At 48.0% G+C, this 18,993-nt stretch overlaps 1 protein-coding gene across 3 annotated transcripts in view; it reads left to right on the forward strand.

The window, feature by feature from the left end:
• The window catches only part of LOC129382418 (uncharacterized), a 216,846-nt gene that overhangs the window by 32,038 nt on the left and 165,815 nt on the right, over window positions 1-18,993 (forward strand). For all 3 annotated transcript variants that reach the window (XR_011895268.1, XM_055066304.2, XM_055066306.2), the window contains exon 2: window positions 7,524-7,679. Coding sequence is in view for 2 of the 3 variants with exons in the window: in XM_055066304.2 (XP_054922279.1) it covers window positions 7,590-7,679 (90 nt within the window). In the remaining variant the exon portion in view is untranslated. The remainder of the gene's footprint in view (window positions 1-7,523; window positions 7,680-18,993) is intronic.

An 18,993-nucleotide genomic window follows, 5' to 3' on the forward strand; every position in this document is an offset into this window, starting at 1 on the left:
CTTCTTCGCCATTTGTATCGTTTATTTACAGTTTTATCGTGCCCCTCCTGTGCGGCTTCACCTTCCGCACACAGTTTCTTCTCCAGCAGTTTTTCTTTAACCTCCTTGGCACGGCCCGAAGGAGAGAGCGGGCGAGTTGCGCGCCAAGCGTCGGAGCAGCGCCGCACATTGCGAGGAGGGGGGTTTTCTGTGTCTGCCGCAAGATGGCTCTGCGTTTGCGCAGAGCGCAGAAAAAATGCAACGGAAACGTACTTCGCTACTCGTAAAATTGCGACTTCTGTAAGTTACACGCACATAATTACCGATAAACACCGCAGTATAACTTTCTACGGCACGTTTCTAAGGCAACACCGCATTCACTAGAGGCGCTTTTGTACCGCTTTGAAGCATGGGACTCGTGGCTAAGTGGTACCGTCTCCGTCTCACACTCAGGAGACCCTGGTTCGATTCCCACCTAGCCCATCTTGCAAGTTGTTTTTTATTCATGAAGCGCCTCCCGGGATTTATCACTAACGGCTAACGCCGCCGACACCGACGCCAAACACACCGGCTTTTCTTTACCACGTGCTCCTTAACGCTGTCGTGTTAAAACCTGCAAAGTTGTCGTTAGTCGCGCGGCAGGATGTCTACTGGTCTACCACCTCGTTCTTCCATGTTCAAAGAGTTAACTCATATTATCTTCCCAAATTTTAAGAATTGTTGAAATTCAAAGGTTCTTGAATTCCGTTATGCCTGGATGAAATTCACTGGTGTTTGGATTATATGGGCTGGCGTTTGGATTAAATTGAGTGTTGCTTGGATTAGATTGAATGGCACTGGGATAAAAATAACTGGCACATGGATTAAATTGGCTGGCGCTTACATTAAATTGACTGGCGCTTGAATCAAGTTGACTGGCACCTGGAATAAATGGAGCGGGAAAACCTGTAGTTCGAATGGCTATGGCGGCAGGGCGTCGATTTTAACGAGCCACTTCGATCTGACTTTGAGAACTTGTGGGAGATTTGGGTTTCAGAATTGCCTGTCTGTTCCACCCTTCGCATGCCATGTTGCATCTGAATGACAAAGCAAGATCATAGAGTCGGGACAATATATTGGTTCTCGTTCTCAGGCGTGTAGAGTCCTAGTGTTTGTACGACGAGCACCAGCGAATGACAGTTTTACCGTCCGGCTCCTTATTAGAATGTCTTGCCCCACACCCCTGAAGACAACTTCTCCACATTGTTTAGAGCGTCTTGGGTGTCTTTAAATGGCAAGACTATGAATTGCATCTAGGAAAAGCCCGAGGTCGCATCATGTGTGGCACCCTTCTGGACTGATTCAGCAATAGTGATAAAATGGCTCTGTCGACGCTAACCGCTATGAGACCTTCGTAAGGAACCATGTTTGAGAGATCCAGACCTTACCCAATGGCTAGACTTGGCGGCAATGCCTGAGCCCAGACAACCCAGCTGACCTTTTGACGCGAGGAGTAGAAGGAGCAGTTCTAACTCGAGAAACGAAGTGGTGAACTTGACCTGTTTGGTAGGCCGAACCATAAAGCAACTAGTATTTGCACCATGGAGCTGCGCTGACGCTGCAGGAACTGAATAGCGAATTTGCGTCAATATGCCCCGTCACAGTCTCACCGCAACACATACGTCCACCGACAACACTGCTGGACCTCGAGAACTATAGCCCATTCTCCAGGCTTCTCAGAGCACCTGCCTGGATTTGGTGGTTTGTTTGCGACGCTTCGCAAAACCAGCCATCCCTTTTTGCACTGCGGAAGCCATTGGAAATAAATCAGGCGGAGCGGTATTCTCTCAAGTTGATTCAGAAAACCGCCTTCCCAGCCGAGGTCGCCGAACGTCCCACTGGCCAGCCATTGCTACCAGGTTCCAGAGTACTATGCTTACGTTCGGAGAAGGACCAGGACGGGTCTCTTAGAGTGAGAGGCTGCTTAAGGAACTCCATGGGCCAGACGAACTTAAACAACCAATCCTGTTACCAAGTGACCACGTGTTCACGCGGCTCTTGGTATCAGCAGCACAACCACGTCCTCTACATGACAGAGTTCGTTACGCTTCTGAACTTCCGGTCCACATTTTGGATCTCAAAGTGAAGACGAACCGTTAAGAAGGTGCTACAGTCGTGCTTGCCGTGTCACCTTTACTTCCAGCCTCGGTCCCGGTGGCACCATTACATAAAGACCGCTTATCATAAATGTCAGCATTCAAAGTGGTGGGGGTAGGCTTTTGCGGCCCACCTTTGTGCAGTTGTGTTCAACAGCCTGCGAGGCTTCATATCACAGTTCTTTCCTGCTTGGTGTAAGAAGCAGCATAACTAGATATAACCTCTGACATGGGAACTACAGGATTCATCCTTGCCTTTCGTCATTGTACACTCGGGTGTGGCACTCAATCTATAGTTTATTCGGATAAGGCCATGATATTCCGCAGCTGTCAGAAATAAATGCGATTGCTGTTCACCGAGACCATCCACGACCACGGAAGTGCTCACCGCACCAGGTGTAAATTCATCGCAGAACAAGTTCCGTGATGGGGTGGTTTCTGGGAGCACGTCGTCTGGAGAATTTACAATGCGCTGAGAGAGAGAGAGAGAGAGGTGAGAAGGGAAGAAGGAAAGGCAAGGAGGTTAACCAGCCTGAGTCCAGTTTGCTACCCTACACGTGGAGGGGAAAGGGGAGTCAAAGAGAGATAACTTAGGTGTAGGATGTCTATAGACGGGCACTGAAGTCTGTTGCCTTCAGGAAGAGAAAAAAACGCTCGAACTGCTTTCTGGGCTAATGAACTGTGCGGCCAGGCTCCCAAGATCTGCGCTTCCGTAAATGACCTCTCATCCAGTCTATCGAAGGCACACTGGAGAGTCTGACCTTGATAATCGAAGCGAGAACAGTGGCACAGAAGATGACTGATGGTCTCTTCACACTTGCACTCAGCGCAGATTGGTGAGTCGGCCATTCCAATGCGATAGCTGTAGGAGTTGGTGAATGCTACTCTTACCCACAGCTGACACAGCAGTGTCGCGTCACCTCGTAAAAGGTTCGCTGGTAATTTAGGTTCAGTGATCGGTCGAGGCTGTATAAACGACACGAAGTGCCTCACTATACGAAACAGCCTCAGGTACGAAGAGATTCTCAAAGTACTGCTGAGGTCAAAGTGATTGTGAACTTCCACCCTTTAACGCAGCTCTGCGGGGACAACGAGCATGCAGAGGTGCTGACTCTATTGCAATACTTAACCTGCAAACGCGTAGTGGGACAACCAACAAGAACTACCGGCTGCTTGTCTGCTCCACCGCGCATGACTTGGAAATGCGGTTCAAGTACAGAGACAAGCTTCTGCACCAATCATGGAAACTGCAAGCCATCGCCTTCGTCCGAACTGCGCGTTGTCGGCTTGGTGATTCTCAAGGACGACAACTTGCCGGCGCTGCAGTGGAAACTCTGCAGAGTGGTCGAGGCCTTTCCAAGCAAGAACGGTACCAAGAGATATTTCTAAATCACCTTCCTAAACATCCAGGAAGTCAGGCGAGTCGCTAAACGGCTATATACTCGACCATACCGCGGCCCCGGGAAGACCTTGAGTCTATCGGGGGAAATTAGTGGTGGGAAACACCACACGTCACATGAGACAACCAGTGAAGACGAGGCCGAAGCAGGCGCCGAGCGGCGCTGCTCGTGACAACGCAATAACAGAAAAGGAAAAAGTGCTCGATCAGCGCAACGTTGGTGTCGATCTCTTCTCCGTCGCTAGATTATCAGGCTTGCCTTCCTTCATGTCTTGGAGAGGTGTTTAGAATACGTAAAGCGAATATTACGGCTGAAATTTAGCAAAAAAGAACACTAAATTTTACGCTAAAAACAAATCGCAGGAACTGCCATTGAATGAGCATTTTTTCTCCCACATTTATCCGCCTATTTCCAGCAGTGCTCACTCCCTTTTGAAGGTAGCAGTATAACTTCATTGACCGAGTTAAAGAACTTTTCAAGAATTGCTAGTATTCTCGCCCAGAAGTACCAGTAATTATTTAAAAGAGTGCTAGCTTGTTTGTACTACCTTCACCCAATATTCGCTATATTCATCTAAGCCCATCATTTATACTCCTCGAAACCAAGTTTATTCCCTTCACATAGCCAAACAATTCACTTCCATTGCCACAAACAGAGCGCTTGCGCTCACGCAAACAGAATGATCGCATTCGCCTAAACACAACGATCGTACTCTCCGCAAATACCCCACCCCACACCTGAGCAGTGGGAGGTCGTGCTGACTAGTTTCGGACATTGGTAACCAGCAGCAACTGGTGCGGCGGGCCCGGGAGACAGCAAGAGCCGCAGGAGCCCTGGACTAAAGGCGCCTCCCGCACAGACAGAAAGACACCTGCTGTTCCTTTCTTTTTTTAAAGAAATGTTTCTCCTCCTCCCCCTCCTCCTCCTCCTCCTCATCCAGAACAGCATGATCGTACTCTCCCAGAGTTCTTGTACTCCTTAAAAATAGAGTAGTAGCACTCCTCCGAATAGTGTGTATAGTGTGACATAGCACTATGGTCACCTTTGGGTTACTTACGTGCCAGGGATATTCCATTCCGGTTTGTGTGGAAAATATCGCATTTTATGGACGGCGACCAACCATAGTGGCATAACTTCAGTCACGCAATTAGCTCTTTATTGGCAGAACATGTGCCTAACAAAATAAAAGTAACACACAGCTCAACGATAGCGGAAAGCAAATTTGTCGATAGTGAAACACCAATATTTGCTTACCGCATGGTATTTGATTGCAGGAGTCTTGGCGACAACATAGGCAGCAGATAGAACCATCGATAACATTCGAGAAATTTGCGATACAGAAAGGCAAGTCTTGAGAAATAACCTTGAAGATTTGTTAGCCAATGACAGGTGTTCATAGCACTAGCAAGCCTGTGTGTTAATATCCCCTAGTGGTAATAATAAAAAACGTTTTCTTCAGAAGCAAAACTTAACATTGATCTAACTTACAGTGATAAGAAACACTGAAATCTTGAACCGAAATCCGAGAAACTTGTGAATACACATATGAAATCTCTTTAAGCAGACATTCTTGAACTCTAGAACACTTCCGCTGAACCACCAAGCATATTCGCAGTTAAATTTACATCACTAATGTAATGCAGCGAGATCGTTTATCTTCAATTGGCTATGTGTGTTTTCTTTTATTCAAGATGCAATGCACTTAGCAGTATACAATTAAGTACTACACATTCAAGAAGCGTGCCCAAACTGACAAAGTATTGGAACTGCGGTCAAACGAAAAGATTCACCACATTGCGAATAAGCAACTGCATTTGAAACACAAAACAAATGCACTATAATACAGGAGATTACCAAGTCAGCTGCTAATGATGAAGCCCATCATGCGAATAACATTTAATCCTTGTGGTAGAAGCGTTCTTAGCGTGTTTCTTTCTGTGTGCCACATTCTAAGACTTTTGAAAAGCCGCTTATTTGATAAGGTCCTGTACAATGTATGGATGATCCTGGCTCAATGTAGAGCACGTTTAGAAACGTACTGTTATTTCTATTGTAAGGGGCATACTTGAAACTCCGGTTTGAGATGCTTTGTCGGAAGCTATTCATGCATTTACCACACATCATGTTTCCTTGTCGCTAACCTTGTCCTGGCTGCACCGAAATATCTCCCCCAGTATCAACGTGGTACCCTAAGCACATGATGTCTGCTTTCGGGTTCGGTCCACAGCCAATAACGTCTTGGCACAAAACTGGTCTAGTTAACCGTTGGTGCAGCCACGAAATTTGTTCACATTCATTGAGGGAATTGTTTCTACACGCTTTCTCACACGAGATCTTTGTAAACAGCTATTTCCCCAACGCGTTGCCGCAAGTGCCCTCCACGCAAGCAAGCATTGTCACTTTTCGTACGCGCGCCATTGCTCCTTTCACGTGGTACCACTGCTAAAGACATGGGTGTTTTTGGCTGCACGGTTCTGTTCATTGTCGGGTGAAAGCATCACGATCTTTTTACCCAGTCGCCGCCACGCCATGCACTTCGTCGAAGGACAGCTTCATGTTCGAACAGCATGGTAGCAGCTTGCTGCGTACAGACTTATCGCGCAACGTATAGGTCTCTTCGGTTGTTTCGGAAATTTATTGTAATTAACTAAACATCAGAGAAAGTCGTGCGCCGGTGATCCGTGACTTATCGTATAATGCTAAATGTACGCGTTCGTGTGATTTACAGTTAGTAGCAAATGCCCAGAGACGACATTAGAAGAAACTAATCTTCTCTAGCACAGGCCTGAAATCCGTAAATTTATCGAGCAGCCAATCACGCGGCAATTTGGCGTGCAGGTGCGGGCTTCTTTCACGCTCGGAAACACAATTTATGTAGCACGTATTCAGCAATAGAAGTCCGTATCGGGCGTTTTTCATGTCTCTCTAAAATTCTCTCACTGACATTTTTCATCTATTTGGAGCATTTGAGAAGTTGATTATTTATTAAGACTACCTAATTAGGCGGAATGAAAAAAATAATTTGAGTATCTGCAAATGACGGCAAACAACATTACCTTGGTTCTGTCCAGGTATGTGGCATCGTCATATTTTTAAACTCTGGCTAAAATTAGCTTCCACATCCTGTACACAAGAAGTTTCATATAACTCTGAAGAACGGTCAGGACAGAGCTGCTTCTCTGGTGAAAACAGAGCAATAACACTACACCTGTATATTGAGCCGATGAGAGTAGCGGCACAAAATGGCGATATATTATGGCTTGCTCAAGAGTGAAGCACTCTCTTTTATTGAGAACATGACCCATTAATATGTGCAGAGTAGGAACAGAAAGGTACTGGCTTTAGCACCACACCAAAATTACAAGGAAAGATAATTTCAAGGGAATATGCACTGTCGGAAATATCAGAACTCGTGTCGTTAAATGAAAGACGTGACCTATGACAGGCGTAGAAATTGTATAAAAATGCAATTAGATATTTCCAGCGAACTGTCGACAACGACTGCCTGCGTAATGATAAGGCAAAAGGTTACAACATGGGTATATAAGGCAACTCTCATCCATAAATATAAGGCAAGGCGACCCTGCCCCAAAGGCAGCTCGAAACAGCTAAGCATTACAAAGAATGGTTCGCATTGAAAATTTCCCACCGCTTCTTTCTTTAACTGAGTATGGCGATACAAGAATTCACGCGCCATTAGTGCGGACAATGATCAAACAAATAACTGAAGTAGCTGAAAATGAACGAACTGAAGCTTCATAAGGGAGCCCGGAAGCTGATTTTGCCTTTTTAAAAACGAAGTCGGGAAGACAAAGATGTTGCTCGCCAAGAAAAAAAAATCGGGTGGATATAAAGAGACGCAGAAACATGTTCTCAGTAGTTCAGTTAAGGCTATTTAAGAGTGAATACAGTGTAAGAAATTTTACTTCGTAAAGCGCGCATTGTATTATGAATAATATTACCTCTTTATGAGTGTGTTGCAGTGACGCCTTATCTTGAACTTCTGCAGGAAGGTGACTACGTGAGATATTTGATTTCTCGCTTGGGATACGCAGCCCACCTTCGGTGTTCAGCGATGAGTCTATTCAGCCTCGTGATGCCTCCTGAGATCAAGGAGCAACAGCTCGAAGTCATGGAGTGTATCGGATGCCACATTATTTACCCAGTAAGTTTCTATGCATTCATTGCTGCGAATTGTCACACAATACATTATTGGTTATTAATACAAACGCCGAGTTAGGCTACATCGACACATTGCATGACTGCAATACGAAACAACATACATGCCAGATATGAATGCCAGTGGCATAACGTCCACAAGGAAAAAGGAAAAAGAAGATGCCAAGCATTCACATAGAATTAATGCACCATAAGCTTTCGATAGCAGGTAAAAGCCTCCTTTGCACTCACTCGCGCTATCATTCACGATTCGTTGGTTCTCTTACCAGGCCACGAACAACGGATTACATGTGGAGCGATACACTGTGCCTAAATATCTTCTTAGTGAAACCTCTGTGTCTGTTGTGGACTGGTATTTTGAGCGCTGTTGCCACCGAAATATCACTGTGGAATACGGCGTCCTCTGTGCTTTGATAATCTTTCTGCACTCAGGCATATGGTACAAAATCGGCTTTAGAAAAGATTGAACGAACAAATGGGAACACAAAGAATATGTTTTTATTGCAAGTAATCATTTTAGTGACTACACTTGGCACGGCTGGGGCTTCAAACAACAAACTTCACAAACTAGGGGAAACACAAAGTTTGACTTGCTACAGAAAGTAAAAACAAAAAAAACAGAGAGTAAGTATCAGTGATTCCTTCGCTCCTCAAATCAATACCATAGCAACATTCTTTCGGAATGAATGCCACCATCCTATTGTTGCGATCAGAATTTTTGCCATACTTCATGCGCTTTTTGTACTCTTATTCGTCGATTGCATACCCACATATTCCCACTCACACAGTTCCCCCACATACGAGGTCTTCCGTATTCGGCCGGTGGACGTTAAAAAATTTCTGTCCAAAAACTACTCATATAATCGAGAGCAAACATCGCTTACAGGGTAGCATATTGTAGTCTAAGTTGTTTAAGATGTATTTAAACATCGGTACTTGCGTGCATTTTGTAGAATGAAACAGAAACTGCTTTGGGCTATGAGCACAGATTTTACGCACGGGAGCCAAGCTTATGATCCGACAGGTTTCGCCATCTGGTGGAAGACAAGGAAAACAAACCCGCCGACCCGAGAAGTTGTTCTTTTGATCGATGAATGGACGGATGTTATGAGAATCCCCTTTGGAATTGGGCGGTCGGTTGCGCCATCAAGCCCTTGTAGTATACTGCTTAATGCCCTACCTAGGTTAAAAAAAGAAAATGAAACATATGAAAGCCCACAACCAAATTTTCGTATCCCCTATTGCCAAATTTGCTTTTGTACGTCTCCGTTTTTTGTAGTTTCCCTACTTTTCTTTCACCAATCTTCCAATAGCCTCTTACTCATCTCTATTGCGCAAATGTTTACTTTTCCCCTACTCTCGCTGAACCCAAGGGCTTCAAGGTGGCCAGTGGTGCCTAAATCGACCGCTGGGCAGATATCTTCACATTCTAATAAAGCATGCTCCATTGTTTCCCTAGCTTTTACGCAGCAAGCACATGCTTCTTCATCCTTCTTTTCTTATACCTAGCTTTGTAGATGCGTGTTCTAAGGTATCCAGATCTGGCATCGAAAAGTAATGAGCTTCCCTTTGAGTTATCATAAATGGTGTCTTGCCTCATTTCGTTTTTTCTCGTAAGTAGTTAGTCATGACAGGTTTCTTTTCCTTTGCCGCCACCCATGAGAATATTTCAGCCTCTCTGACTTTCCGCTTGATGTTCTTTGTCGCTGTGTAGCAATTCGGCATCTGCCAGTTGGCGCCACCTGTCGAATCAGCAGCTTGGCTTCGGTCTGCAAAATCTGTACTCGTAGCCGAAAATAGTTTCTGGTTCATTATACAAAACGCAGGCAAGTACTGGTGTTTAAATACTTCTCAAACAAATCAGAATACAGTATGCTAACCTGTGAGCGATGTTTGCTCTCGTATATACGACTAGTTTGGGCAGGAAATTTTTAAAGTCCACCGGCCAAATACGGAAGACCCTGTACATAGTTTCTAGGTTGGCGTCAAATACGTTCATTGAAAAGTGGCAGACACCTCATGGCACATTCCCAGTGGGCTAAATTGGCGTCGTATAGGCCCATTGGTGAGCAGCACAGACCAAGTAGCACAATTCCACTTCTCCAAGTAGGCGTAAAAGAGGCTCATTGAAGAACGACACGTATGTCCACATTTCATAATACTCAGTGCCGCATGTTGCGGGGACGATTGGTTTCAAATTCTATTGCCTCAGCACAACATTCCCGATAGGTATACAGTACACGATTCAGCAACTGACTATCCAGGGAATCAGGTAGGCGGGCAACTGGTTGGGCATAAAAATACATTTCCACGAACTTCCAGCGATATACAGATACAAAGCCGCGGAAATGGCTTTAAGTAAAGCCCCAAGAATACTGACGCATTCATACAATTTCGTTTCTGCGTGCTAATCGCGAATCCTACTTTATCAGAGACCATGTAGGCAAAAGCTACATAATTGTTGAGGAGGAGGAGGAATAACTTTATTGAAAAGGGTTCGAATAAAGGGTTATAACCTCGATGCGTGGGGCCTCAAGTTGAGGGCTTCACTAGGTTCTGGAGCCTGCCTGACGTCACGCAGAAATGCTAGCTGCGCCTCCATGTCAGAGCTGCCGTGTTGTACCTCCCATTGCTCCAAAGTGTTGGATTGTTTAAATTTACCTTAAGTAGTATTTAAATTCGCTGGTCTCTTTTGGCAACCCCAGTATATCTTATTTAGTGATGGCGTGCGCCACACCCCAGATAGGCGTGCCTATACAGCGCTGGAACAATTGCCTTTAATCTTTATCAATTGGGAAAACGCCTGTTTCAAAGCTACGGAGGTATATGGAGTCGTCCCTTTCTAACGATTTATGGGGACGCTCGACTTTCACCGGCGAGCAAGAACTTCACAAGGGACCATTCGCGTTGAGCTCATCGCTTGGCTCCTCCTGGAATGCTTGGGTGTATGGAGAGTACGGTCGAGGCTCTGCTTGGTTCGTCCACCTTCGAGCTAGGGCTTCCGCAGTCTCGTTTATTTCTGCGTCTTTGTGTCCCGTACACGAGATGAACATGCATCCATTCGTTAATCTCCCGCCTAGCAAATGTTTGACTTTTATCGGGACGCCACCGTCGACAAAGTAACGGCAAGCATCTTGACAGTCAAAGATGATAATTATGTGTGGTTACTCCCTGCCTTCTTGCTCTTTGATTGCCAGGGCAAGGTCAAAGCATTTCATGTTGGCGGTGAGGACGTGTACACGGAGGCGCTCGTCACCATTCTCTTCTCGCTGCTGATTACTGTTGGAACTGACCGTTGCCAGTTGTACCTGCAAGCGTCCACATACTAAACATTTTGGTTTTTTACTTCTTCGCGGAACCAACTTCGCCTCTACTTTCTCCGCTTTTTGTTTTTGTTTGGGTCCGTGTTCTTGAGCAAGGGAGCGACCGCCGCCTTGCATCGGACGGGATGCGGGATTTCCAGCAGTACCTCGTACAGGTTTTGTAGGTCGGGTGGGAACCCCCCGTAGCGACTATCTCTCTCGCCATCTTTTCTCGACCTATCTGTCCTCTCTGAGTGGTCTGTACCGCCGTCTTTTGCTCAGAGTATGTATTATGTACTCCGAGCTCTAATTGCTTTTGGGTTGGTTTGCCTACCGGTAGTCCTAGGATCACTTTGTAGGTATACTTAATTATAGACTGGATGTTTTCTTCTTCAATTTTGTTTAGGCTGTGGAATGGTTGACTGCACGTTATGTTATGCATCAGAATTGCTTCCACAAATCTAATTAGGTGCCCTTCCTTCATAGCTTTTTTGTGATATGTCATGCTTTGTATCATTATCCGAACTTGTTTCGTAGCAAATTTTACAGTGTTCATTGTGTGGTTTGCTCATCCGTTACTCTGAACCCTTTACCCCCACAATTCCTTCGACGGTTACCTCATTTATTATGACTCCTTCAATGTGTATGTATATTTTTCCATTATTTCTGCATCTTTTTTCATGTACCCTGAGAGACAGACAGACAGACAGACAGACAGACAGACAGACAGACAGACAGACAGACAGACAGACAGACATCGAACTTTATTTAACCCTGAGGAGCTACTGTCTGGACCTCCTAACGGGAGGCCTTTGTAACCGCTGGCCGCACACACGTAGAGGACAGCACGCCGTGATGCTCCGAGCTTTCCTGGGCCCTCTGGATAGCCTTGGTTTGATTTTGGAGTACCGTGCTTCTGATGGCCCCCTCCCATTCGGCTTTGCTGGAGAGGAAGTCCTTAGGCAGCGCGGGACATCGCCAGAGCATGTGAGCCATACAACAAAACGGTTCACTGCAGTCGGGACAACTAGGGTCCACATCTGAGTACATCCTGCTTAGGAATCATAGCGACGGCAAATATCCCGTCTGCTACATCCTAAGAGTAGCTGACTGACCTCTGCTAAGCTTCGGGTGAGGCAGAGGATAAAGTCTCTGACCAAGTTGGTAAGGTTTAGTAATTTCATTAAATGTGAGGAGTGGATCGTTCTGCGGAACCCCTTCCTGCCGCTCCGGAGCCTCCAGACCGCGCGGAGCGTGAGTTCTCACTCACGGTCCTGGGCCAGCTCGTTGAGGTTGGGGAAGCGCTCGAGAACGTTCGTCCCCATGTTTGCGGGGAACCACATGATAAAATGAGTACCGGGGCAAGCCCTTTCTCTACAATAGAGGCTGCTTCTCGTGCGAGGTTACCCGATTCGAAAGCCCTGATTGCGTCCCTCGAGTCGGTGTAAATAGGAACGCTCTGGGCCACACAAGGCCAGCGCAACCGCAGTTTGCTCTGCTATACTCGCGGTGGCCGCTCTGACCAAGGCCGAGGAGCGAAGCACTCCCAGTCCGTCTACAACCGACAACGCGAACACTCAACTGTTCCCGTAGGGCGCTGCATCGACAAAGACCGCGGAGACTCTGTCATCTCTAACTTTGTTCAAGACGGCTCGTGCACGGGCGTTACGTCTGCCCTCGTTTTGCTGTGGATACACGTTACGCGGGAACGGCCTCACCAGGTAGGTCGCCCTCGTTTCTCGTGTCAATGTTATGCGCCGGTCCTCCATTATCCTGGGAGCCATGCCAACCTCGTCGAGCTCGTGGCAATAGGCAAGCCTAGCACTTTCTTGATGCTCTTGCTCATGAGGGTATTTAATTTGGTCTTTTCCGTGTTTGTCTATACTAGAGCTGAAACCACATAGTTAATATGACTCATGAGAAACGCGTTGTACATCCGAAGGAAGTTGTCTTCACCTAACCCCTTCTTTCGGTTGGAAACCCTAGCAATTAACCGCAACATATTCTCCGTCATGGCTGTACCGTGGGTAATTGTTCTGGCATTACAGCCCCTTGCGTCTATGAGCAGGCCAAGGATCTTAACTGAGATGTCTCTAGGAATTTCTGCCGATTATTCGCGTATAATGCCACGGGTAGCTGGTTGAGGGGTGTCAGACCCCGAACCCCTTGCCTTGCGGGTCTGTAAAGCAACAGCTCCGATTTACTCGTAGACAGCTTGAGACCCGTGTCCGCGAGGTAAGCCTCCGTATCGTCCAAGGCCGCTTGTAGAGCTTGCTCCATTTCAGCTAGGGAGCCCCCTGGGCACGAGATCATGATGTCATCTGCGTAAAGTGCGTGACCTGTGCCCTGGAGGCTGCCCAGCGTGACTGATAGACCCTTCATGACTATATTGAAGAGCAGTGGCGATATGACTGATCCCTGAGGGGTACCTCGAGTCCCCAATCTGTACTCGCTCGACCGAATCTGCCCCACCTGAATAGTAGCAGTTGTATTCATGAGAAAGGACCTGACAAAGGCCTGGAATTTGACTCCCAGGCCTATCCCGACCGTGGCCTGCAGAATGTATCTATGTGACACTGTGGCGAACGCCTTAGTGAGATCCAGGGCGAGAATACCTCTCACGTCCCGGCTGCCGCTATCAAAGATTTGCTTCCTTAGCATTAGCATAACCTCCTGCGCCGATAGGCCGCGCCGAAAACCAACCACATTATGTGGGAAGATGTCTCTGTGCTCTATGTACCCTGAAACCCTGTTCAAGATCGCGTGCTCAGCTACTTTGCCTATGCCCGAGGTTAGTGATATTGGCCTCATGTTGTCCAAATGAAGGGGTTTTCCTGGTTTAGGGATGAGTGTCACTATAGCCAACCTCCATCCGTCAGGCACCTGTCCAGTCTCCCACACCCTGTTGACCTCCTTAGTTAGTAGTTCCACTGCCTTATCGTCCAGGTTTCGCAATAGCCTGTATTTGCGGATAATACTCTTCCTGCGTCGGCCCTATAGGAAGGTACCTTATCCGCGATCGCATTCAAAAGTGACTCTTCAGTACCTCCCTCCTGTTTGTGCTGGTGTATGACTTTACTAAGTATTTGCCTTAGATTATGCTTTGTCTGTGCGTCACCCAGGAGGTGCTTGAGGACGTTCCACTTCCCTTCTGAGCGCACGGACCCGTCTACTGCCGCGCAGACCTCGTCCCATTGTAGCCTATTGAGCTCTGCGCAATGTCTCTCGATCTCTCTATTCAGCTCCGCAACCTTTTTTCTCCGCCTGCGATTTAACCTTTGTGTTTTCCACCTCATCAGCATTGACAATTTAGCCTCCAACAGGTGCCCTAGGTGCGGATTCATTCTTAGGACCTCCGCTTCCTTTGTACTACCTTAGTAGCCCTCTCGATGTCCTCCGTTAGCGATTCAATGGTCTCGCCAAACGTGGAAAATGTGGTCGTTCGCTCCTTCCTATGTTTCTTGAACTCCTCACAGTCCGTGACTTAAAATACCTTGGCCGGTCGGGCGTGCACCCGTAAAGTTACCACTACTATGAAGTGGTCACTGCCCAGGTTCTCCTGCTCACTGGCCCAGGTTACGTTACCTAGGTTCCTTACACATGCGAAATCAGGTCTTGTGTCTCGTGCAACTGATGTGCCCAGCCTAGTGGGGAACACTGGGTCAGTGATTACTGAAAACGCGAGATCATCCAGGATCCTCGCCAGGTTCTATCCTTTTGCAGTCCGTCTGATGTAGCCCCCTGCATTATGAGGGCCGTTAAAGTCCCCGGGAACTATCATAGGAGAGTGCTTGGCTATCGACGTCGCGTTCCAAAGCAGGGAGTTAAATGTCTGTCTCTGGTCCGACGACGGGCTAAAGACAATAAGCACAAAGACACTTTGCTTAAGACGCCCATGTGCTATAACCTCCACGATAAGAGCCTCCGTCGTACCCCGTCCAGATTGGATTGAATGTTCAATAAAGGCAAGAATTTTTTAATAATCGTAGCAAGTCCTCTGCCTCCCTCGTTTCTAACCGACACAGTGTTGAAGCCAGAGGGGGTAGGGTCGTTACATAGTGTCTCCTGTAATAACAAAATCTGTGGTTTTTCCACCTCATTCGCCAAAAATTGCCGTAGCGGAGCCTTGCGCCTTTGTAAATTAGCGCAGTTCCACTGCCATATTACCAGCTCTTTGTGATCGCCCGCCATGATGCTACATTAACATGCCTTGCTCTACAGCCGGAGCAACCTCGGAGTGATTCACTACCTTTCTTTGCGCTCGGACCTTGGCTTTGGCCTTAATTGCCGCCTTTTTTTCTAGTACTGTCACTCTTTAGCCCAAAAGGTTTACGCTTTCCTGATTTTCTCCGCTTATCCTAAGTAGTTCCTCCAACATCTTTCTTTGCTGGACCTCTCCCTCAGTCGTTTCCGAGTCGCTCTCGTCTGCCCAGGTAGGCTTCCTCTGGATCCTCACGCTGGAAACCGAGCGACCACTTGATATGGAGCATGACCTGATTGCACCGCGCTTCCGTGCAGCTGGCCGGCGAGAGCGGCTTCTTTCGGTGCTGCGCTCCTGCACAGCTGGCGTGCGTGAGCGGCTTCTGCCGCCCGTCGTGATGACGTCGGTTCGCCGATTCAGCTGCTCGGCGCGTCGACGGCGCCGCAGCCGTCTTCTTCTGACGATATATGGAACTTGAAATTTCTCCCTACACTCTTTGGCCGCTGTGGGGTGTGCGCCGCACAACGTGCATTTAGGATCACACTGGTGATATTCCGCCCCCAATCGTTCGCCGCAGCTGCGACACCACTTGCTTCCCAGGTTGGGACACACGTCAGCCCGGGGTCCCAGTCCTCCGCAACCGTAGCAGACTTCCGTGTGCCGTCGGCAGAGCGTGCAGCGAGATATACTCGCGCCGCGTGCCACGTAGTTGGGCACCCTCATTCCCTCGAAAAGTACCACCACCGCTGTAGTGTTCTTGATCCGCCTGGCCTACAAAGCGCCCGGATTCGGATGATTAACAATTCTCGCTCTGACTTGAGCCTCGCTTACTTCCACGTCGACTCCTCTTATGACACCTCTGCACGTCTTCTGGGGTGGAGCCCACCCCAAACCCGCCACCCCAAACGTGCCTTCACCGAGCCTGATTCGCTGCACTTGGGCGTACGCGTCTGCGTTTTTCTCGTGAGGAGTACACACCGCAAAAATGTTCCGAGCTCCATTGGGACACATCGTGTCCTCTTCAATTGCGGCTGGAGCCAAGGATGCCGCCAAGGCCATGGTTTGCTCAAAGCGTATTTTACTGACCTTGTTTCATTCAGGCCGTCGCGTGGTCTGACAATGATGAGAAAAGAGTCCCTCGGCAGTCGAGGCAGCCTCGAAGCAGTGGTTCCCGCAGGGGCGTCGGTGTCAGTAGGCGTTTGGTATGTGGCGACACCACGTATTCGAGCACACGAGGGTTGGACCCTCCCGCGTGCAGCCGTGCGCGGCTTAGCCGTGTCTGGGGAAAAGGGGATTCGGGGGTTTCAGGCGATGCTGGGTGTATGGACCTTGAAGGCCCCTCGGCGGAGGCAACACACCTTTTCGGCCTCAGATTCACATAGACAGCACCTCCAGACTGACCATCTTGGAGGAAATCGGCAGTCGCCTTTTCCTGTCTCTCTCTTCCTACAACCTTCGTATTTCCCTTACTTTCCACCTTTCCTGTCTCCTTCTCTCTTCTATTTACTTCCTTCTTCTTGGCGGCAAGGGTTAACCCTGTGTGGCTATCCAACCTTGAGTACACCATATTTGGTTAGAGTGGCGGCGTACGACTGGCGTCGTGCAGACTTGCATGCAAGCTCTGCCACGTCCCCTTGTTGGGCTCCGTGGTGGGTGGTCGGCGCTGTTGCCGAATTTTTATATATTTTCATGGAAACTTCCTTCCCCAAACTTCCTGATCGCCCTCAGAAACGAGGGCGCACCGAAGATCTCTTTCAGTTTTTCGGACGACAAGTCCACAACTTTCCTCGATTCCATTTGATGCACTCAGAAAAGCCATACAAACTAGTGCATAACATTTCACCGTTCCTTGTTTCGAAGTCTTTAACTGAAGTTCTTGGAACAGGATATAAGGCGTCGAGAATGACAAGTGGTAATCTCCTCTTGGAGCTCAACGATCAGAAGCAGTACGAGAAACTGCCGAAACTTGGGTCATTTGGGGAGACCCAAGTAACAGTAACCCCGCACCGTACCATGAACACCACCCGCGGCGTTGTCTCGGACGATGACATGCTAGAGCTCACTGAAGCTGAACTCTTGGAGGGCTTCAGTTAACAGAATGTCATAAAGCTAAGCGAATTAAGATGAGGCGAGATGGTACAGAGATCAAGACGAAACACCTGATACTCACTTTCGGTTCAAGTGTCCTCCCCGAGTCCATCGAGGCCGGTTATATCAAACTTCGTGTTAGGTCATACGTGCCCAATCCTCTTAGATGCTTTAAGGGCCAAAGGTTCAGCCACAGTTCACAGAACTGTCGAGCCCGGCTGACATGTGCCAAGTGCACTGACAATGAACATTCCTCCGAAACATGCCAGAACACTCTACATTGTGTGAACTGTGATGGCGAGCATGCCGCATACTCGCGGTCCTGCCCGTCCTGGAAAAGAGAAAAGGAGATTCTGACAATCAAAGTCAAAGAAACCATATCTTTCAAAGAGGCACGTAGGCGGGTGTCATACCTGTCTAAGAGCAGCTTTGCCGATGTGGCGCTTAAGGGGGCAGCGTCACAACGGCCTCCGGCGGCTGTCCGACCCACAGGCAGTGAGTCGGCAGTTAGGCCATCTGACCCCGCGGCGGTTGCAGCTAGTGCTGCTCCGTCAACACAGCAGAGGGGACCATCGACCCCTAAGGTGGGCGCAGCCGAGGCTGCCCCAACCTCCCCGGCCCCTTCCAGCGCTGGCAACAGCCGGCGCAGCCAAATCCCGCAGGGTGCCCCATCGTCCTCCGGGCTGGTGGGCGCAGGGGTCTTGCCCTCCAAGGCAGGACTCTCTCTTGTAACTTCTCGCTCGCAAGAGCACGTGTCCGGCGCCTCACAAGAGGCAATGCACACTACGCCTGCCCTCAAGGCACACCAAATGCCTAAGGAGCGGCGAGGCTCCCTCGAACGCTCCAGAAAGGGCAGAACCCCCGTTACAGGGCCTCGAAAGAGCTCTGTAACCTAATGCATCACCTCCGTTTCCATACACACAGCACTTATTTACTTTCAATATGGATACACAAATTATTCAATGGAACGTTAGAGGTCTTCTTAGGAACCTTGACGACTTCCAAGAGCTTATCCAAAAACACAATCCAAAAGTGCTGTGTCTACAGGAAACACACTTACAGCCACAACAGACAAACTTTCTCCGACCGTATGTCAGGTTCCGCAAAGATCGCGATGATGCTGTCGTATCATCGGGCGGTGTTGCCATTTTTATTCATAAAAGTATTTCCTGTCAGCGTTTACAGCTACAAACGCCCCTTGAAGCAGTGGCGGTTCGAGCTTTTCTTCTAAATAAACTCGTCACCATTTGCTCGCTTTACGTACCCCCACACTACAAATTAACGAAGCATGAATTCCAATCCTTTATAGATCAATCGCCAGAACTTTATGTTGTTCTTGGCGATTTCAATGCGCACAGCACAATGTGGGGCGACTCTCGTATAGCTGCGCGAGGTCGCCTTGTTGAACAGTTCCTTTTTTCTGCTGGTGCGTGCCTTCTGAATAAGAAGAAACCGACTTATTACTGTCTTGCAAACAATACCTTTTCTTCAATTGATCTGAGCATAGTTTTCCCGTCCATACTGCCTGAACTCGAATGGGAAGTTACGAACAATTCTTACGGAAGAGACCACTTCCCCATACTATTGAGAACACTTAAAGAAAACGAATATCCACCACAGGCTCCTAGGTGGAAGATTGATACAGGAGACTGGGAGACATTCCGAAACTTAACTAGTATATCATGGGATGACATGTCTTTAGAAATCGA

The sequence above is a fragment of the Dermacentor andersoni genome, chromosome 6 (assembly GCF_023375885.2).
Source record: "Dermacentor andersoni chromosome 6, qqDerAnde1_hic_scaffold, whole genome shotgun sequence".
Taxonomy (NCBI): Eukaryota; Metazoa; Arthropoda; class Arachnida; order Ixodida; family Ixodidae; genus Dermacentor; species Dermacentor andersoni.